The sequence below is a fragment of the Acanthopagrus latus genome, chromosome 19 (genome assembly GCF_904848185.1).
Source record: "Acanthopagrus latus isolate v.2019 chromosome 19, fAcaLat1.1, whole genome shotgun sequence".
NCBI lineage: Eukaryota > Metazoa > Chordata > Actinopteri > Spariformes > Sparidae > Acanthopagrus > Acanthopagrus latus.
The window spans coordinates 4,299,652-4,319,981 of record NC_051057.1 but is presented as its reverse complement, the minus strand read 5'-3'; the positions used below and the strand labels follow the sequence as shown (position 1 = coordinate 4,319,981).

At 42.2% G+C, this 20,330-nt stretch overlaps 2 protein-coding genes across 3 annotated transcripts in view; both read right to left on the bottom strand.

Annotated features, from left to right (window-relative positions):
- kcnh2b (potassium voltage-gated channel, subfamily H (eag-related), member 2b) overlaps positions 1-1,578 on the bottom strand; it is a 246,851-nt gene extending 245,273 nt beyond the window's left edge. For both annotated transcript variants that reach the window (XM_037079655.1, XM_037079656.1), the window contains exon 1: positions 668-1,578. In XM_037079655.1, coding sequence (XP_036935550.1) covers positions 668-743 — 76 coding nt within the window. In that variant the 5' untranslated portion in view covers positions 744-1,578. The remainder of the gene's footprint in view (positions 1-667) is intronic.
- Positions 1,579-4,740: 3,162 nt separating this feature from the next.
- Positions 4,741-20,330, bottom strand: part of scospondin (subcommissural organ spondin) — an 87,747-nt gene continuing 72,157 nt past the window's right edge. Inside the window, exons 112-117 of the mRNA XM_037080137.1 lie at positions 19,437-19,645; positions 18,286-18,381; positions 13,034-13,094; positions 12,195-12,325; positions 9,117-9,267; positions 4,741-5,279 (exon numbers count right to left, since the gene is read on the bottom strand). Coding sequence (XP_036936032.1) covers positions 5,257-5,279; positions 9,117-9,267; positions 12,195-12,325; positions 13,034-13,094; positions 18,286-18,381; positions 19,437-19,645 — 671 coding nt within the window. The 3' untranslated portion in view covers positions 4,741-5,256. The remainder of the gene's footprint in view (positions 5,280-9,116; positions 9,268-12,194; positions 12,326-13,033; positions 13,095-18,285; positions 18,382-19,436; positions 19,646-20,330) is intronic.

Genomic DNA, 20,330 nt, shown 5'->3' with positions numbered 1-20,330 from the left:
TCATTTTTAAAAAAAAAAAAAATTTCTGCAGATTGCTTTATCTGACTAAATCAGTCAAGACAGCAGCAGCATAAGACACTTAGGGCGACACTAAGGCATGGAGAGGATCTGCAGAAACAAAGCTAATCAGATTTTCTATTGCACTGAATCAGTCCTGTATGACATATGGCTGATGCAGCTGTAAGGTTCAGACCCACAAACAAGATTTCAGCCGATCAAATCTACACAAAGTGTTCATGTTGAGATCAGAAATGAATTAGGTGTACAACAAATAAAAAAGAAAGAAAGAAACCCCTCTGATGTACGCTGGTTTGATGTGAGCTGTGAAAAGGAAGAGTCACGTTTTTGTTTTGTTTTTTAATGAAGTTTTGTTGGATTCCTCCTCGTCACATTTCCTTCAGTCTTCACACATGTTCTCACCTCGGCTGCTCACAGCGTCTCCGCGCCACTGCGAGACGCGTCAAGGCATTAACCATGCATCGGCAAACATCATTATTGAGGCTAATTCTGGAAAACGAAATGTCAGCAGGAAGCCCGCGTCGTTAGAATGCCATTTTCCCTTTGGAGTTAACAAACCGATTATTAAAAGTGGGCTTTAATGAGAGAAAAGAGGCTGCAGGCAGGGTTGGGAATGTTCCCGCAGGAGGTAAGAAAACAGTGATCTTACTTTGACTGTCGAATTTCCTGATGATGGTGTCCAGGAAGGTGTTCTGCGGAGCCACATGGCCCCTCCGGACCGGCATCTTCGCTGCGGTGGCCCCCGGACTTTGAGAGACTTTGCAGGAGTTTGACTCTATATATCACGCCGAGGCTGTGTTTCCAGTGCGCACGATGCCTCAGCGCGCTCCCCGCATGGAGCACTCGACACTGACGGGCTCTGCGGCGGTAATCCCGGGGCCAAACTTTTCCCCCAAAGTTGCTCAGAGAGACGAGAGGCTCGCGGTTGGTCTCCCGCAGGGAAGTGAAGGAGAGGAGAGTGGAGGAGGGCGGGCGCACTGGACGCACGGCGGATCTGAGCCGTTTCCAGCCTCCAGTTTCCAGGTTGAGAGGAGCGAGGGCGTCTGTTTCTGTAACCCCGAGGGGAGGGAGGGGAGGGGAGGGGGGGGGCGCCTGTCAGGTGATATTCCTTCCTGGTCTCACACTCGGTGGAGTACAGCGGACCTCTCATCCCGCACGGCAGCCCGCTCCTGGGAGGCGGACCGGGCGAGCTTCCCGACGAGCGTCGTTGGAGCCATAGTTGGGGCGCTCAGCTGCGCGTTTCTGAGCTGTTTCTCATCCCACCTCCTCTCCTCTCCTCTCCTCTCCTCCCCCCCCTCCCCGAGCCTCCTGGATGGTCTGAGTGAGAGAGGGAACACAACGACGGGTTAAAGGAAGAAGAGCAGAGCGCAGATCCGCAGCTTGAGTCGTCCTAGATGGGTGTTTTTGGAGGTGTTCTCTGCGTCTCTCCTCCTCCTCCTCCTCCTCCTCGCTGTGCGCTCTGCCGGATGACTTCAGCTCTCCACCGGCGTCTAGCTGCGCCTCTTTTAACCCTTTGCTCATCAGGAGCTGGAGATGTGGAGGAAGCAGGAGTAGAAGCACTCTCAGCGACCAAGGTGATCTTCATCACCGAGAGGAAGAGTTTCAGCCACACCTGAGGTGATCAAGTGAGGGGGGGGGGGAATCTTCTCTCAGTACCAGAAATGACGTTATTAAAATATTTATGTGATTGTGTATCACAGCTGAGGGCACTGGCCGCTCAGAGGAAACCCTAATCACAGCTGCAGCCTTTCTGCTGGAGTCAGATAAAAAGGGAGCGCGCTTTGTGTTTCACCTGCGGTCAAACGGCCGCCGCTGACAGGTGTGCTCGGCTGTACACGACCTGTCTTCTTGTGTGGGTAGGATATGTTTCACACACACACACGCACGCACACCCCTGCTGTGTTCACGGCCCTCATATGTAGTGGAGCGTCTCTGCGGCCCCTGAATCGCTGGGTCCCGCGTACACACGCTCGGAGAGGCGGCTGCGATGCTTCGTTACTGTACCGCTGGACGGGGATTCACCACTCCGGCTGCTCTGCTACGTCACACCACCGGGGTTCCCCCTTCCGTCATTTATGCTGGGGGATGATGCCTTCACGGACCGTCGGATATTGTGCTGTAAGTTCTAAGCGCGCACGGACGATTGATCTGCTCCTCCTGAGACAGCATTCATGCGCCATCTTTGCGTCAGAACGGCTCCGGAGTGACTGTGGAGGGAGGAGAAGTGTAGATATGTGGATGTTGCCCACTCAGATCCCTGCTCTTCACAGGCTTGCAAGTATTCACTTGAGTCTTTTTTTATGTGTCTGCTCAGAAACACGTGCAAAAACTGAACCAAAAGCAGTTTTTGGTGGCTGACTCCTCCTTTTGGAAATCAAGGGAGATGTGATGTGGGCAAACGGACAGAGTTTTTTGTCTTTTCCTGACAAACTTGAAGGCAGCAGCACACAACGCTCCTCCCCTACCTGTCCATCATCCTCAGCTTTCTCACAGTCTCTTTAAATCCATCAGAAACAACCTGTTGGATCAGTCCAGTGCAGAAGTAATAGGCCTTGACTGAGTAAAAAATCTCTTGTTCTTAGTAATGTTGTTTCAAGCACAAAGCAGCACAGCTGCCCCCTCGCTGCATTCATCAAAACACGAGCGGCACAAATGCATTAACTTTTTCCAGCGACCAGCGCTTTAATGATTGGTCAGACATGATGAATTGCAGCCTTGTAGTTGGAAAAGGCCTCAGGAGCCATCCATCAAAAAGTGACATTTTGATGTGAATTAAAAATGTGTACATATTAAATCCAGCAGTGTTTACTCCAGCGGCTGGATGCTAGAGGAGGTGCTGCCGGTCAGCCTTCCTCTCTCAACTCCCTTAACTCAGGAACAGAGAGAGGGAGGGGGGGACAGAGGAGGCGAGGAGGGGGCAGGAGGGAGGAAAAAGCAGACAGTTTCTTGATGAGACAGATCCTGGCCTGTCAAACACACACACACACACACACACACACACACGTAAAGACAGACGGAGAGAAAGATGGCTATTTGCTCCAGGAGTTCTTAATGTACTTCACCGCGCACGACAATGAATAAATGTCCAAATAAATGAAGTGAGAAAGCGTCAGACTCCGTCTTGACAAATTCATTAAAAGTGACACGGTCTTATAATGAATAAACAGCACAGCGGCAAATTAAACTCTGTGGTCAGAAACATCGCCATCAAAACATTTCCAGGGAAACAGTTTTCACTCGGCGCAAAAATGAATCAGTGTGTGTCCACACGGTCCTTTTTTGGGAAAAGAAAATGACCAAAAAAATGCTCATCGTCGGCCTACATCCGCTTCCACTGAAACCGCAGAGCTCAGACTGCGTGTGGACGTTAGATTTGTAATATAATGCACTCACAGAAGGGCTGGTAGATGATGCAACCTTGGGTAACTTCGATCTAACAGGATAAATCAACAATACTGCCGATGATAAGTTGGTTAAAATAGGAGGAGTAGTTAGACACTCTCTTAGACAACACACCAGGATGTCAATACGAGTGAGGCTACTTGATTAAAAATTCACTGACTGAATCTGTTGAAGCAACATGCAAAACTAGTAGTTCACTCCTTTTTGTTTTAAATGTAAATGTTAATGGAAAAGTGTCAGCTGTATCCTGGTGTGGGCTGGAATATTGATTTTTTTTTTTTCTGGTTCTCTGTGGCTCGCCCTGCCAGCTGCACTGCTGTGCATCTTCAGTTTTTTGGATAATGCGCACAAATATGCATACGTATATTACAAAAAAAGTTCCTTATCGCGCTCAACATGAACTAAGTGATAAGTCAAAGACAGTTGTATGGGACTGACCATTTCACATACATTTATATTACTAATGGTTGTGGCTGCCACACAACTTGCCAACCAGCACATCAGGAGCAGTTTGGGATTCAGTATCTTCCTCAAGGACAATTTGAGATGCAGACCAGGGGAACTGAACCAGCAACCTTCAGATAACAGGACACTGGCTTCCCCTGAGCCACAAGACTTTGAGAGGCAAACTGAGTTGAAATGAAGAAATGAGCCTCCTGCTTCAATATATGTGCATTGTAGACCTTACAAAAGGTTTAAAATGGGCACTTTTTTGAACATGCTGCTGGTAATATTGTTGATAGTCTCATGTACTGACACAAAATCCAAAAATAAGAAAAGAAAAGAAACAGGTAAGAAACTTGGAAGAAAATGATAAAAGTGTAAGGGATGGCCCGGACATCCGGCTGGTTACTGTAGAAATTCAACTCCACATGTGGTCAAAAAGCAGCTTGTTTGTAATTCACACATAAAAAATTTAAATTACTTATGTAGAATTGTATGTATATGTGAGAAAGGCTGATCACATGAGAAAATACCCAGCTCACTTCTGACGTTATTTCAAATTTGCATGTAAAAATGTGTTAACATTTGAATAAGCATATTTCATGGGATTTGGGATTTGTGTGCGAGTGTGTTCTTCTACATGTGAAAAAAGGCCAACCACATGTAAATCATCCATTTACATACGAGTGGAAGGTTTAATGCATGTGTGATAAAAGCCAAACACTTTTGAAAATGTCCACTTCACATGTGACATGTTCTTTTCACATGTATATGTGAAAACACAAAGGGGATTTTCACACATGAAATGGCAAATGACGTTGTTGTACAGGAAGCTACTGGCTTTAAAAGATTTTTAAAAAGAGAGACAGTTCAAAGTATTTTCCATGTGGAGAAAATATTTATTGACATGTCCACTTAAACTACGGTACACTGTAAACTGCAACATGCTCAAACATCTAACCAGTTACAGTGAACTCCAACTTAAAGCAGACTGCTGGCTCATTTTCATTACAAATACAAAGGAAACATATTTTAATGCAAAATGGGTATTGCTTGAATTATTGTATCTTTAGTCTTTAAATATACAGTAGAATAAGCTGTACAGGCTGAAGAATAAACAAAGTTTCAGAATCAACAGTAGCATCCAGTCATATGATGACTAAGGACTACAGAACAACATGTACACCAACAGGCTCTCAGGGCTTTATGTTCCACTCATCCATCCATCCATCCATCCATCCATCCATCCATCCATCCATCCACCCCAGAAGTCTTCAGTGTGGCGCTCCCACTTCATTTGGTATTCGTGGTCCTGCTCTCAGTGTCTCTCGTGAATACACACATCTATACTCACACACACTCAGCTCACAGACACACACTCATCATACTCCCTCAGCGTTTGGACAGGTCACCTCCTGTGAAGAAGAGGAACAGCCAGACTGGTGAAATCATAACTTCACTGTTATGTCTGTAATAATGTCAGTCGTCTGCGCTGCAGGATAAAAGATAGAGACTGAATTAAAAATATATATGAACAGCATGACTTGATATAGAACAGGATATCTGCCTTTGCATAGTTGAATTTAAAGTTGCGCTTGGAAGAAGAAGAAGTCTTCATTGGTTAATTTTTTTCTGCCTAAACAAACTAAATAATCAAACTGATCTTAAAGGACATCACAATTTTTAATACTGTTCTCCCATGTTTATATGTGGCGGACCCTGCCACCTTTCTAGCTCCAAACAGTGTTCTGGGACCTTAATTTTCTCTGAGAACAGCTTTTGAATTAACTTACATATATACATTTCTGAGCTTGTATTATTATCCTATTAATATTTGAAACGTCAACATTCTGAGAATTCATTTCTTCTCCAAAACTACAGTGTCCTTTATTACACTGAATTAAAATTAAATCTATTAAATGAAATCAACTACAGATGTATAGCTATGACATGCATGAACCACAGTGTATATATATCAAAATGCGTGTGTGTGTGTGTGTGTGAGTGTGAGAGAGAGAGAGAGAGAGAGAGAGAGAGAGAGAGAGAGAGAGAGAGCGCGGCCACACGCTAGCAAAGATTGATTGTCGCCGAGACCAAATCCGTCAGACGTGATGTCCACGGGAGTGTAGAGCTAGGAGGGGAATCAGGGCTGGGGGGATGTTCTGTGTCGTATGTGGCTACATCCAATTAACTAAGGCAATCAGCCATGTTGATGAATGGATTAGCACATAATTGCTTCAGAGGTGGGATCCTTGATTGAATTATTCATCGTGGGCAAAGGCAAGCGTATGTTTTGCTAAGATTAGAGTCTATGTGCACGTGTGACTCTGTGTAAATGCATGTTTTTCAGTGACCGTGTGTGTGTGTGTGTGTGTGTGTGTGCGCGTGTGTATGTTTGTGTGCGACCTAGAGTGAAAGGAAAGTGACTGATAAATTGTATTGAGGGGTTGGAGTGTTCCAGCCACTTACTGAGCTGCTCTCTGTGGGATTACACCCTCAGACTGGCTGCACTGGCTACACTCAATCAGTGATGTTACCGCAGGTGTTTTTCATGGGTGCATTCCAAAAAAACTGACCAGCACAGAGCCATTTTGCACGGGCCAGGTAGGCATGGTATTCATTCCCCTTCAGTTCCAGGCGGAAAAGCGGCATGACTGCTTATATGTCTGCTGGGCTTAAAGGGATATTCCGGTGTAAATTTAATTCATGTTCTAACACACCTTGACACCGAACACGACCTCCCCTTGAGAGATAAAGTTTGCGGAGCGCTAGCTTATGTAGTTTTACAGTCGTTTCTGAGGATGCTAAAACTATGTAAGCTAGTGGTCCACAAACTTTATCTTGGGGAGGGGTCGTACTCAGTGTCAAGGTGTGTTAGACTATGGATTAAACTTACACCGGAATATCCCTTTAATAATAATGGCTTATGCGACAAGTGTACCAAACCAGGTGTACCAAAAGCATAGTAACAAGTGAGCTCTCCCCCTGTGTGGAGAAGCAGTGCATAGCATCGACACAGAAGCAAAGCTTTAACAGCACTGGTGGCAAAATTAATTTAGCCACTGGAAAAAAAGGCCCACAATCAATCAATCAATCAATCAATCAATCAATCAATCAATCAATCAATCAATCAATAAACCCTCGTATGTGTAAGCTATATGTAGAAAATGTTTGGAGCTTTACATTGTCGAGTACAGTGCTCTTCTTCTTCCTTGGCGGCGCTACGCACTCCTTCTCCACACGGTGGGAGCTGACGGTCATCTACCGCAGGTTATACACTGACTAGGGATCCCATACAACCCCACACCAAAGGACTAAAACTCTCAAGTTAAGTGATTTTCACATTTTGTTCTAAGCCATAAAACACTTAAATCATTTTATAGTTAATTGTTCATATTATAGTGCAGGATCCTCAATGGCAGTGCGACTGAGATGAGGTGCGTTTATAGCCTAACGTTAGTTTTTTACTTGGAGTGATTTAATTTACACTTCAAAAATCACTAAATTGATGTTCATTAAGTATCATAAACGTGTGTTTGCTGCAGAGTTTTTTTTCTGCAATAATCTAAAATCCCATGAAACTATCTCATAGGCTTTATGTCACAGGAACCGGGTCATTGCTAACATCCAGGTTAGCCTAAAAAATACATTATCCCTGCAGCACTATCAAACATGTTTCTGCTGTTCTCTTGACTGACTTGAATAAAAGTTTGATTTACCAACTGGCTCCACCGGTGGTAGCACCCTCCTATTGTTGAGCTAACTGGTTGTATTAGCCAAAGAGAGATAGTGATGGACAGATGGTTCATCCAATAACCTGTCAAGTGCCTGCCATTTTCAAACAGTTCTCTACTTCCCCTTTCCAGATTTGTTCCGTGGAACAAACCATCCTCATATTTTTTGTTTAGAAGGAAAATTAACACACTAATAGGATTAGAAATGATCATAATGTAGCTCTTCAGTATGCTTATCATCACAGCAACCAATAGTAGTGGACACACCCCACCAATGAGGGCTGGACTATTGTTTCTATATTTCTTTTACTCCATCGACAGTGATATGTCATGGTTTCTCTCTTGTGACAAATATACTTATTGTAAGTCGCTTTGGACAAAAGCATCTGCTAAATGCCCTAAATGTAAATGTAAACCTGAGACAGTTGTGACATCTGAACTGCGGACATCTGTCACCTGCTCTGACCCAAGTACAGGAAAGTTGACTTGAAAGGTAACACAGTCCAAACAACTAAACCACTGTAATACGTATTATTTATTTATTGTTATTATTCGTGTATATGTGTATAAGCGGTGTATTTTTTGTAAGATGAGAACTGAACTTTAAATCTTTAAATTGAATGAAATTATTGATATGAAACAGGCAAAGGTATTCCTGCTGTTGTTTAATAGTATCTGCTGTCAGAGAAGGACTCCTCAAAGCCAAACCTGTATAATTACAGGCTGAATTCAGTCCTTTCAATGTAATCCTCATGCAGTACTTGACTTCATTGAGATGCCATTTTCCATCCTTAAAAAACAGTTTATATTTTTTCACTTACCTGACATGGTGACAGGAATTAAGAGGAACTTTAATAATAATATATAAATAGCCAGTCTTGTCTCTGATGGTCCCATTTTCTTATGTGGGTCATATGGTGGCATCAGTATTAAACTGAAACTGTTTCATGATCAGTTCCTTAAAGTACAATTGATAAATACATATAAAAGATAAAAAGGATGTATAACAAAATAGTCAATCCACGCTCAGTAAATCATGGGTAAATTGTTTAAGTGAGATTGAGTGCCTTCAATCTATTTCATTTGAGTCTGACAGAGTGAAAACATGTTTATGGTGTTTCCACAGCTTTAAATGATCTATACATCAGCATGTGAGTGACCATGGCTTTGAATATGTAATCATGAAGCCAATATATCAAAGTAAAAAACAGTATTATCACTTCATCCAAGGTTCAAACCTGTGACGTTAGCTACATGAGTATTATCCTGCTTTCTGGCTCACATGATGTTAGCTTGTATCGCATTCTACTTCACAAACACGCAATTATCATACTTCGGCATATGTTTATTTTTGGATCAAACTCCCTGCCCTTCCCCTGTTTGAATCACTTCCTGCCACTTCCTGACCTGAGTGTGTAAACATGCATCCCCTGCTACTATTTTTACATATATCTAAATGCTATGTTTTCACACCGTCATTCACAGGGAAATCCTCTCGGCCACACTCATTATTCCCACCTTGGCAACTGGTGCACTCGCAGCTGTGTATGACAGGCAGGACGACAGGCTCGCTCTCTCCACTGTCACACTGCAGGCTGAGGAAACGCACTGGGTTGTCAGGGTCCAAGCGGTAACTACAGCACTCGCAAACTGACTGCAGGTAGGGCTCCTGTGGAGAGAGTGACATGATAGAGTTGTTAAGCCAAGGGAGAATAAATGGATGATAAGGTGGAGTGGGCCAATTAGGGAGATTGGAATATGATGAGGAGGAGAGGCTGCAGGGTGTACAGGAGAAAGCGGAGGTCAGGGAGAGAATGAGGTGTAAAACAGTAGGAAAAAAGCAGGATAAGTTTAAAGGAGGCAAATGGGCAGGTTGATAGAGGAGGAGAGAGGAGGCAGGGGGAGAAATAAGAACCCCTAACTTTATATCAGATTACAAGATAATACAGTATAAACTGCGGTATACAGTATTTACAAGGCATTCTTTGTACAACATTTACTGTGGGGCATTTCTGGATATATTAAATCACAACAGACACCAATGTAATGCAACTGAGCCAACAGCCTGCTGATGTGATGGCGATGTCCACCAGATATCTAACAGATTGAGTGGCAGACAGGTTGAGGAACCAGGAAAAGGCTATAACCAATGAAAGCAGACCCTCCTTTCTCCTCTGCTGTCATCCACGTTCGCATGTGCACCGAGCGGCCACAATAATACACTTTCTATCAGAATACAAAGCCAGAAGCTTTACAGTAAATGCAACCGCGTCGTCCTTGTTGAACCACAATACATACAAGCAGGTTGTTTCTCATCCTTGATGCCCACACATCTTAAACGGTATAGTCCCTATTTGTCAGGTTCAAATCCTTCCATACGTCTGAGAGTTTCAGCTCCTTAATCATTCATTTTATATTTTTGGTAGCTTTCATCTTTCTTCGTCTCTTGAAAGAGCTACGTCATTCCCTTCCCTCTTCAATTTTGTCATAACTTTGCTCCTTTTGATTGGATTTCCCAGCCCACTGACATTATACTTGATTATTCTAACTGACTTAATACTTTGCATTTTGTGTCTGCTTGCTGTAAGGAACAGTAGCATGAAAAAAAGAAGAAAACCAAAATCATTTACCTGTAAAACAGTTGTACACTAGTGAACCTGATCACAAATAACAACGTTGACTTCCAACATTAAGGCCTTTTTCTCCTCTCAGGTGGGCATTGCTGTGTGGCCACAATTCGTCATCCCGCTGCATATTGGCCACCATGTTGCAAATGCTACTAACTTGTGGCAGCTGACCATTGTCGCCGTGTTTTTAACTTTGTGCAACCTTTTTTTCTCATGTCTGTCGCTCGCTAAAACTACATTTTAGTTTTATTGGGCATCCTCTGATTGTTGCTGTCGGGAACCTGCCATCACAACGCCAGCTAGACCAGCTAGTCAAACAGAACAATAAAGCTGCAGGTTGATAAACCAAAACAATGAGCTGAAAGATGCTAAAATGCTTTATAGAGCTGAGGTGAACAGCAGACTGAGTTAGTAATTATCTGCGGGTTCATAATTGTGAGTTGGCTTATTATTATTATTATTATTATTATTATTATTATTATTATTATTATTATTATTCATAATGATAATTGTGCATTTCAAGATACTCAAAGACAGTCTACTTGGCAAATTAAGTTAATATAGGAAGAAGAACATAGAACGCTTAAACAAGCACAAATCTGGGACTACGGTTGTTGTTTTTTATACATTTTTGTAACTCAAAATTGAAATACTTGATTAAAAAAAAAAAGCCCAGCCTGTTTTGCACGATAGAAGGCAGCTTCTCTAAGTTGTACTCATGTATCCAATTATGGCAGGCAAAGGAGGAGGGATAAAGGGAAAGTACAATGGAAGGTAGCAGTGAATGACAGATAACAGTGGGAAAGGCAGGTAAGATGAGGGAGGGAGTCCAGGATCAAACCCTACGAGGCACCTTCATCTTTTAAGTAGCTGTTATTACAGCTTCATACACTTTGAAAAGACTCCAGCAATGTATGTGAACATATGTGCGTGCGTGTGTGCTTGCATGTTTTACACTTCAGCTGCTGGAGTGATTCCTGTGAATACGCTGGTTCTTCTTCCAGTCCTGCTGATCAATGCAAAAGGGAACTTCTATGTGCGGCCTAGTCACCGGTTACCATCCCTGGTTGCCACAGTAACAGGAGGTAATGACACATTTGGCTGAGCTGATGTTTATTTTTTACGAATGTGACGAACTCTATTTTTACTGCGGAGATGTATGGATGCCAAGGGAGAACAAAGTCACCATGGTGATGAAGTGATGAGCTTGCTGTGTTACAAGAGAAGAAGAAGACAACAAATGAATGCAAGAAAGAAAAAAGGCGATCGAATCACTGGCAGACTCTACACGTGTCCCCTACTCCTATTCAAAACATCTATATTTAGATCACTGGTGACTCACCTCCTGAATTATGGATTTTTGTTCACCTGCTTTCATGTCATCTGTGTGAAGTGTGTATATAACTGTAACTACAGTTGGCAGAAGGCACAGACTGTCACAGCCTGTTAGCTCTACCTTGTTTATGTATGAAGAAGTGAGATACAGCAGGCACGACCAGCTGAACGGAGACACACGTTTGACTTCAATTTGTTTTGTAAAAACTCTCTTTAACACCCTGATGCCAGCTTATGCTTCAGGGGGAAAAACAGATGGGACATTTGGCTTCACAGTGATAGCGAAGGCAATAATCCAGATTATTTTCTTGCACATTGCATACAGCGTTCTTAATAAAAGTTAGTGGATTTTGTTTAGCAAACATTCACGCTTAAATAAATGCTTCACGACCTACTGGCTGTAGAGGCTGTAATGATTTAAAAGAAAATAAATGATTGTGCAGGCCTGGTGGGCAATTTGCAAACAATTAGAACCAACATCTTATTCCTGTTCTAGTTCCAGTCCCTTCAAGTCCACTTCGCTGCTGTATTGACCTTTAGAGTGCCACCAGTTGTCACTCATGTTGAGGTCAATACGCATCAATGATGCCTCAGAGAGTAATATCTTCTGTGTGTGTGTGTGTCTTCTGCGTACCTCCAGGATGACATCAGTCCTCGACAGGCAGCGTCCCCTGCAGAAGCTGACCTCCACATTGTCCAGTCGACAGTCTCCCTTAGTGATGTTCCTGACCTGCACATAGCGCCGACACTCTGGCACGGGCTCGCCTGACGGAAACACAGCCAGGAGGAAGAGGAAGGAGGGAAAAGGGCAAAAGGAGATATGACATTAAATGGGGAATACAGAGGGCAGAGGAAAAGGAGACTATGAGAAGCTAGAAGCAAAAAAAATAATTATATATATATATATATATTTTTTTGTATTTGCATGAAAAGAATGAGGAAAAAGACAAAGGAAGAGTCAGAGCCAGAGAACACAGTGACATTGCCATGGTCCCTCGCAGCATGTGACATTTGCTCCACTGGGAGGAAGATTAAAGCTCCAACGTAGGTTAAGTAATGTAATCTCTCACTAATTGGAGAGAGCAGCACTTGGTTTTTTAGCCTCCTGTAAAATTAACAGTAGAACATTCAAATCCAATGAAGCGGTTAGGAAGTTATAACACGAAATAAAGGGAACAAGAATGATTTTGTATATCTGTTTGAGATTTATTTTCAAGCACTTTAATTGCTCTGTTTATTTAAGTGATAATGGATGGAGAAGCATCACTAACTAACAACAGCCACAAAGTAAAAATGCAGCATCAGTGTTTTTGAGAAAAAAAATTAACCTACACCTACTCAGAGCACTGAATTACTTTTTTTTCCTTTTTTTACACCCAAAGTATATCTAGTAGTTTGCATGTTATTTCTGAAATCCAGTCAATTTCGTAGATTTTGCGATGTGTTTTTCTGCATGCTGTGTGTTTTACTAACCTGGAAACTGCCTTCTGCAGACTGGACAGCAGCTACCTGGTTCCTCCACCTTGACCTCCCCCTGAGAGAGAGATAACATGTGTGTTTTTGACAATCTTTCACAAGTCTCAGTGAAAACAAACAGGTGAAGTGGGTTCAACAAGCAATCAAAAATCATGCCCAGCACTAACTAATGCAACATGACAAACATAACTTTTGTATTTAATTAAACATGTGACAATGATCACATAGTGTATGTAAGTACACATTCTTCAACAACCAACAGACTAGATGCTAGAAACTCTGAGGTTTGCTTTGACTTTAGCGTTAACATTCTGGTGCAGGTATAATGTCCGCCATGTATGCTACTTAGTATAGCATGTTAGCATGCTACAAGTACTAATAACATGGCAATTAGTACTAAACAAAGTACTCTGACGTGGATGTGAAGGACATTAGCTTAGCATATTTTGGTGCACTGGATGGTTTTGAGAGTAAGAGTCAGCTGATCACTGAATCCACTATTAATTCATTCTATTATAATTCATCCTTTCGGTGATCATAGGTGTCTTTACAAAATGTCATGGTGATCCATCCAGTAGAGAAATATAATTCAATCTGGACCAAAGTGGTGGGCTAACATTAGCATGCCATTAGCATGGCTAACTACAGTAGAATAGAATACTTCACAACACAACAACACACCAGTGGAGATACTGTGTGAATGGACTGTGTCAATACATGTATCATCAGATCAAGTCCCTTCTACCCAGACAACTACTGGTTTTCCTTCTAACCAGTTTAGAACTGATGTAGACCTGGGAAGCAATGGGTCATGAGGGCCGAGGTTGAGATTCAGCTTAGTAGTGGAGATGAGAGGCAGAGAGACTGAGACAGAGAATCAGACCAGCTAAACAGATAGGAATAGGAGAAGGAATTAAAGAGGCAAAAAGTAAGACATGAAGACCAAAAATAGCAAAAGGGCGAGACAGTGACGTAAGGACACAAAGGACATACACAGAGGTAGTGAAGCCACTGAGAGAGAGAGAGAGAGAGAAAGAGAGAGAGAGAAAGGGAGAGAGAGAGAGAGAGAGATCCAGAACAGTCCAGTGGAAAGCAGGGTGTCCTGTGGTGTCCCTGTCTGAGAATAGCTGCTGTTAACATGCACAGTCACACAGTCAGATACAGTCTGACAGCAGGCTTCGGCAGCAACACCAGTCTCAGCTTAGCCCTCAATATTCACCCAACTGTAACATTTCGCGCACACGCGCACATGCGTGCACATGCGTGCACAAACATACACTTTTCCTAACTGTTCACCCCGCGGACTTCTCCTCCCACTCGGTACTGCTGCCAGCCTTCCCTCAGGGAGAGGAGCCCACTCACTTAAAGGGTGAGAGATCACAAAGAGGACCTTTTTAAGTCTTTTAACTTAAGAGTCTGTATGTGTGTGTGTGTGTGTGTGTGTGTGTGATGTGGCAGAAAGTAGAAATTATGTAAAATGTGGATATCTGGTACTTGGCATTTGGAGTAAATGGTTGTCAAATCTGTGTTGTCTATAGGCAGTGGTATAGAAATTAGAGTTTTATTAGTATAGAAATAGTATAGTATGTTTGATAGGAAAACATCTGTCTAGTTTCAATCACCAGATATGATAACAAAACCTTTAGTGCATAACCTTGGAAAAGTGTTGAAAAGTGGTGGAGCACTTTTCAAAGCTTATGCATTAAAGGTTTTGTTATCGTATCTGGTGATCATTTAAAAGAAGCAATATGATCAAATGTAATCTGAGTCCCAAATAACAAACTAAACCTACAGTAACCAATTCTGAGCCTGTCAGGAGAGTGAACACAGTGCATTAAATGACCTTTTCCTATTGGCCAGGATAAGGAGTGCTTTCACCGAAGCATAATTGAGTGCAGCCCGGGGAGGTAAGGGATTTGACAATGCATGCAGAAATAGTTACACGAGTCCGAGCCCCTCCAGAGACACAGTGCACTGGCATCAAGACCGGGGTACACCACAGGTTGTACGCTCAGTTGACTGTCTACATTGTGGAGCTCACTATGTAATCAACCTCTCCTTTAAAGTTCCAGATGTCAGCAGAATGTATTTTTACCCTGGCCTTTATACAGCGCGGTGTGCTAAAGATATAAATTCAGCTTACTGTGTCAAGGATGAGATAGACTCTGCTACTGTGACTTTTCTCTACTTCATCACCATGAAATAGGGATCCACCGATATGCTTAATTATTCATTGCCAATACTGATACCAATTGTTAGTAACCAAGGAGACCAATAACTAATATTTGAACAGATATTATCTTGCAATCAAAGTAAAAATCTTGTAGTCAAAATTTTAAATGACCAGTGATGGAATGTACCTTACTACAATTTATACAAGAACAGTTTTAAAGTAAAATGTTGAGGTATTTTACTTCAGTAATTCCATTTTCTTCCACTCCATCACATTGATTTGATAAATTGCTTCGCAGATTCAGATTATTCAGTGTTGATAGGATGTTACTTGTGACAAGTAACCAATCAGACATTATTTAAAAAAAGGTGTGTTGAGTAGGTGGTAGCTTTTATCTTAAAGGGTTAGTTCACTAAAATCATACACAGAACATATTTTCACTTTATAATCATTTGCTTTCACTTACTTGTGTTATCTAGCCATGCAGATATATTTACATTTATTTATCCAGTTTTTGAGACAAGATTAAAAAACACAATGTTTTCTAATTAAGCTCATCTTACATCAGAAAAATCAGACTTGTATGGTTTATCCAGAATAACAGGGACACTGTTTCTAGAAAGTGTTGTTGTTGGTGATTTTTCATATGCAATTCTTCAATGCTGTGAGCACCACAAATTAAACTATATTTACTTTGATGGAGATAGATGGTGAAATTTCATTGAACTAATGCTTTAGATATGATGCAGAGCTGATTAGAAGCATTGATGAGAGTTACTGGAATGTTTAGTTATTTTCAAAAACAGTACAGTCTCAGTGGACAGAATCTGCATTGATGTGTCACCAAAAGTTTCGCCTATGTGAAGGACTGCAAAAGTTTATTCATATTTTAGATGGAGTTAATTTTTTTTCTACACCTGCCTCTAGCCTTACAGAGCACATGCATAATTGACACTCAGCTCAGCGTCTCCTGCGAGATGACCAGCTGTTATCCACTCACAGGTGGATGACTGAGCATTGTCTGTGAGACTAAGGCGGTTATTTTTTCTGTAAAGAGGCTGTCACCCTTAATGACAACCGTACACCAGTACCCATAATCCTTTATGCATGACAATACAATTACCCTGACCATATGCAAAATGTTACTGGAACTAATTAAGTGATGAATATTTAACTTCTACAGATGATGCTCAACTTGTGATATAATGATCGTATAACCGACTGAAATGTGCACCTGAACTAAAATTATGCTTTTCATACCTACGTACCAACTTTTGCAGAACAGGTCTCAGCTTCGCCGTATACTGCATTCGTTGAATTGGTTGGTTAATGAGGAAAACCAGGTTTCAGTGTTCAGGGAGATAGAGGGGCATGGTAAAGGAAGAAGGGCAGGCTTGTGGAAGGATCGGCCACTCAGGTATTGATCTGCTTCAGCCAGTGACTTGCAGAGAACATCCCACACATTCTTTAGGGAGCAGTGCATTTCCTCCCTTGCTCAGAGTAATTGAGATGTTTGTGCCCAGTAGAGATGAGTGAACTGTACCACCCCGGTGGAAGCAATGGCAGCTAAATGGACTGATGCGTTTGTCCAGGAGGCTGATGGCGCCTCTGTATATGAACCTTCATCTCTGTTTGCCTGTTTGGAAGCATTGGTTCACACACACCTGCAGAAGTGCTCAGCAATAGCTAGAAACAGTTCTTAGATCTTAAAGAAAATGTTGATGTGTGGGATATGGCAGTGTACTATGTGCATGTGTCCACATGCTTGTGGTGAGTTGACTGCACCGGTGTTTCAGGTCTGATAGTATAGTGTGAACATCGCCATGATTTCAACTCACTTTTGAGCCACTGACATTTCACCACGTGGGCTGTGATTCTGCTATTACTTTCATCATTATAATAGTAAATACACAGCTGTTGGCCCAGTTCACACAGAAGGTCACAAAATACATCTAAGGGCTTCTGGGATAATTAACAGTGTAGGTAATAAGATAATCTTCTCTCTAAACTTTGCCTTAGACATTACTCTGTAATGAAAGGCTTGAAAGAGGACTATTCTTCGTGAATGGGTTATATATCAATAGAAAAAAACAGCCAAGTAGCCAGAAAATATATAGTATATAATAATACAGTTAATGTTTCTGTGAACCACCCATATGTTTACATATGTACGTACCAATGTACCACATTGAGATTTCTACAATTTCATTTAAGGTAGAAGGGATAGTTGTTGAGCTAACAGGAAAAGCACAGTTTACAGCATTTGTAAGGCTGGGCCTTAAAACCAACACTGAATCCAGGTTGCATTATGCAAATAAGGAGAAAGATCATCTTCAAAGATGTTCTTGTTATTCTCAAACCTGCACACACAACAACGCAGAAGAAACAAGTCTGGATGATGAAATGGTGACATGGTCAACATGGGTTTCTGTGTTATTCAATGAGAACAGGACGTGAGGTTTTAACTGTCGGTTTCATTATCTGTCAACAGTGGTGTGCTAGCTAATGTTGGCCTTGAGGGCTATGGTTGTTTACTGTTTTCTTGGCAACACTACTGTGAAGTGCTCTGGGATATCTCTCTCTTTGACTGTGGGAATATTAATAAGGGAGACCCCGATGAGTCTGGACCAAGACTGGATGTGTACACCCATCACATTAACAGATAATCTGTGCAGACCTTCAGGACCAACCAAGCTCTCAGCCCAGATTTTTTAGAGACCAAAACAGTAATCTAAAGCCAAAACATGATCTTTTCTTCACCCTAACCCAGTGTTTTTTGTACCTAAACCTCACAAATACAGTACCGTCACAACATAAAATAGAAAGCTGAACATATTACTATCGCAATATAAAATGACACATTATCTAATTTACATTATATCATCTACTATCAGTGCCTCTGAATATATGATCTTGGTACAAAAACAATTAAATTAAAAAATGTGTTGGTTTACAAGAAGCGTGTCATGATTAATCAACGTCATGTTCTGTAGAGAAAGAAGGCCTAGGAAAATACAATCAGACAGACATCAAATAGCATGGAGTGCATGAGTGCGTGTGTGTGTGTGTTTGTCACCTCATCACAGTGGATCGGCGGACATCTTAACTGACACAGTTTTTTCCCGTTCACACAACGACATGACAGGCAGCCCTCCTCCCATTCTGATCCTGCCTGGCTCACACATAAGGGAAAAAAAAAACAAAATATTTGCATTCAATCACAAGATTTCTGAAATGCAGGTAAAATGATGATGCCTCAACAGGCTGTTAGTCTTTCTGTCACCTACACACACATGACTGGTCACGATCTATTTATTCAGTGAATCCACTGATGCTCTGGTTGCACCCTGGTGCATAATTTAGGTTATGTACGCCTGTTATGATGCTGTAATTATACAATTATATATTTGTGTGAGCGAAATTATTTACTTGGTGTATTTGCTGTGATTTGCATCCACAAGAGAGTGCCCTCGTAACTCGCACTGAGCCATTTAGTGTTATATTCATGAGGTGGTTGATTAAGAAACCACAGAGGGTCTTTAGGTAAATGGACATTAGTCATTGCCGGTCTACAGACAAAGAGAGGGATAAACAGACTAGACAAGCAGAAAGAAAGAGACAGGTAGCAGGAATTACTGAGAGGGATAGATGAAGGGAGAAAAAGAGAGAAGGAGGAAGACTGAAGTAGAGGTGCTGAGGAGAAAAAGGAAGTGAGATATTCAAGATCGTGCAAGGCAAGCAGAAGAGAGACCAGAGAACGATAAAGCTGAGGTACAATAGGATAAAGAAAGAAATAAAGAATGAAAGAGAAAAGCCTACAGAAGGAAGATCAAGAGGGGGGATATGACCACTTGTCAGTGTATGATTAATTCTTATAATCCTATAATATCCCCTCTATAATAAATAATTCCTGACAGGCCTGCCAAGTTGCGGCCTGAGTGCCGTCTTTCTACAGCACTTCCTTCATAATTGATGAGGCTGAAGGCATTGTGGTGTAATGTGGCCCGCGGGGCATGTCAATCATCTTCTAATAGGCCCTTCTTTATGAGTAAATAACACAATGGGGGTGAAGGGAGGGGACGTAAACAACACGCTAAAGGTAAGATTCAGATAAATGCCACAATGATCCAGGCACAATGGGGACAAGCTACCAAGTTAGCTGGGCAGCAGATGTCTTGTTTGGGTGTTAGCCAGTGTGTGTGTGTGGGTGTGTGTGTGTATGCATACCTCCCACAGCATGCCCTGGTCATGGCAGGGGCAGAGGGCGGGGATGACACACACACCCTCAGTGTTTCGGTAAAGCCCCTCCTGACACACGCAGCCCTCGGCAGAGTGGCTGCAGTTAATGGGAGGCGAATAAATGTCCTGGCAACTCCTCTCACACAGCAGGACCTCCTCAGACACACTCCTCCTCCACCGCTCCCCAACAGGACACACTGCAGACGAAGGAGAGAGAAGGGAGTGACGAAAAAAAAAAAACGTGTCAAGGAGGAGAGGAGAAAATGGAAAGGGTAGACAGCAGGGTGGAGAGAGGTGATTGATAAGTTGGAAGAGGGAGCACAGGGAAACAGCGCATTTGAAGGCACACTATTAATCATAACAACAATGAATTGTGTCTCTCAGTGCCTTTCACTTTTGCTGTGACATAAAAGTTATATTTCCTTATTAACATGCAATGCTAACTGATCTTTCAATTAACAACTCAACCCAACAGACACGGTACAATCAGAGTTCAGCACGTGTAAGCAGACACAGCGGGCCGGTCAAGCTTTACATTTTTATATTCCCAAGTGGGTCGGACTCTAGTAAACAATGCAGAGCTCTGCAATAGAAGAGTAACTACACAAAGTTAGTGGGATCCTAATTTTTACTCTTCACCCTGTGCAGCAGTGTACTGCTTCATTAGCTATAAGCGTGATTCCAAAAACATTGAGCTGCTGTGTGAAAATAAAAAACGATGCAATCATTTGCAAACAACTGTGTTTACAGACAACGGTTTTACAGAGTGGTCGTAAGCTCATGCAGTAATCTCCTTTATACATTCAAGTGTTTGACAAAGTGGCGAACAACGCCCCAGCCCAGCTTGTGAATGACTGAGCCTTTCGAGGATGCCCCTTTCAC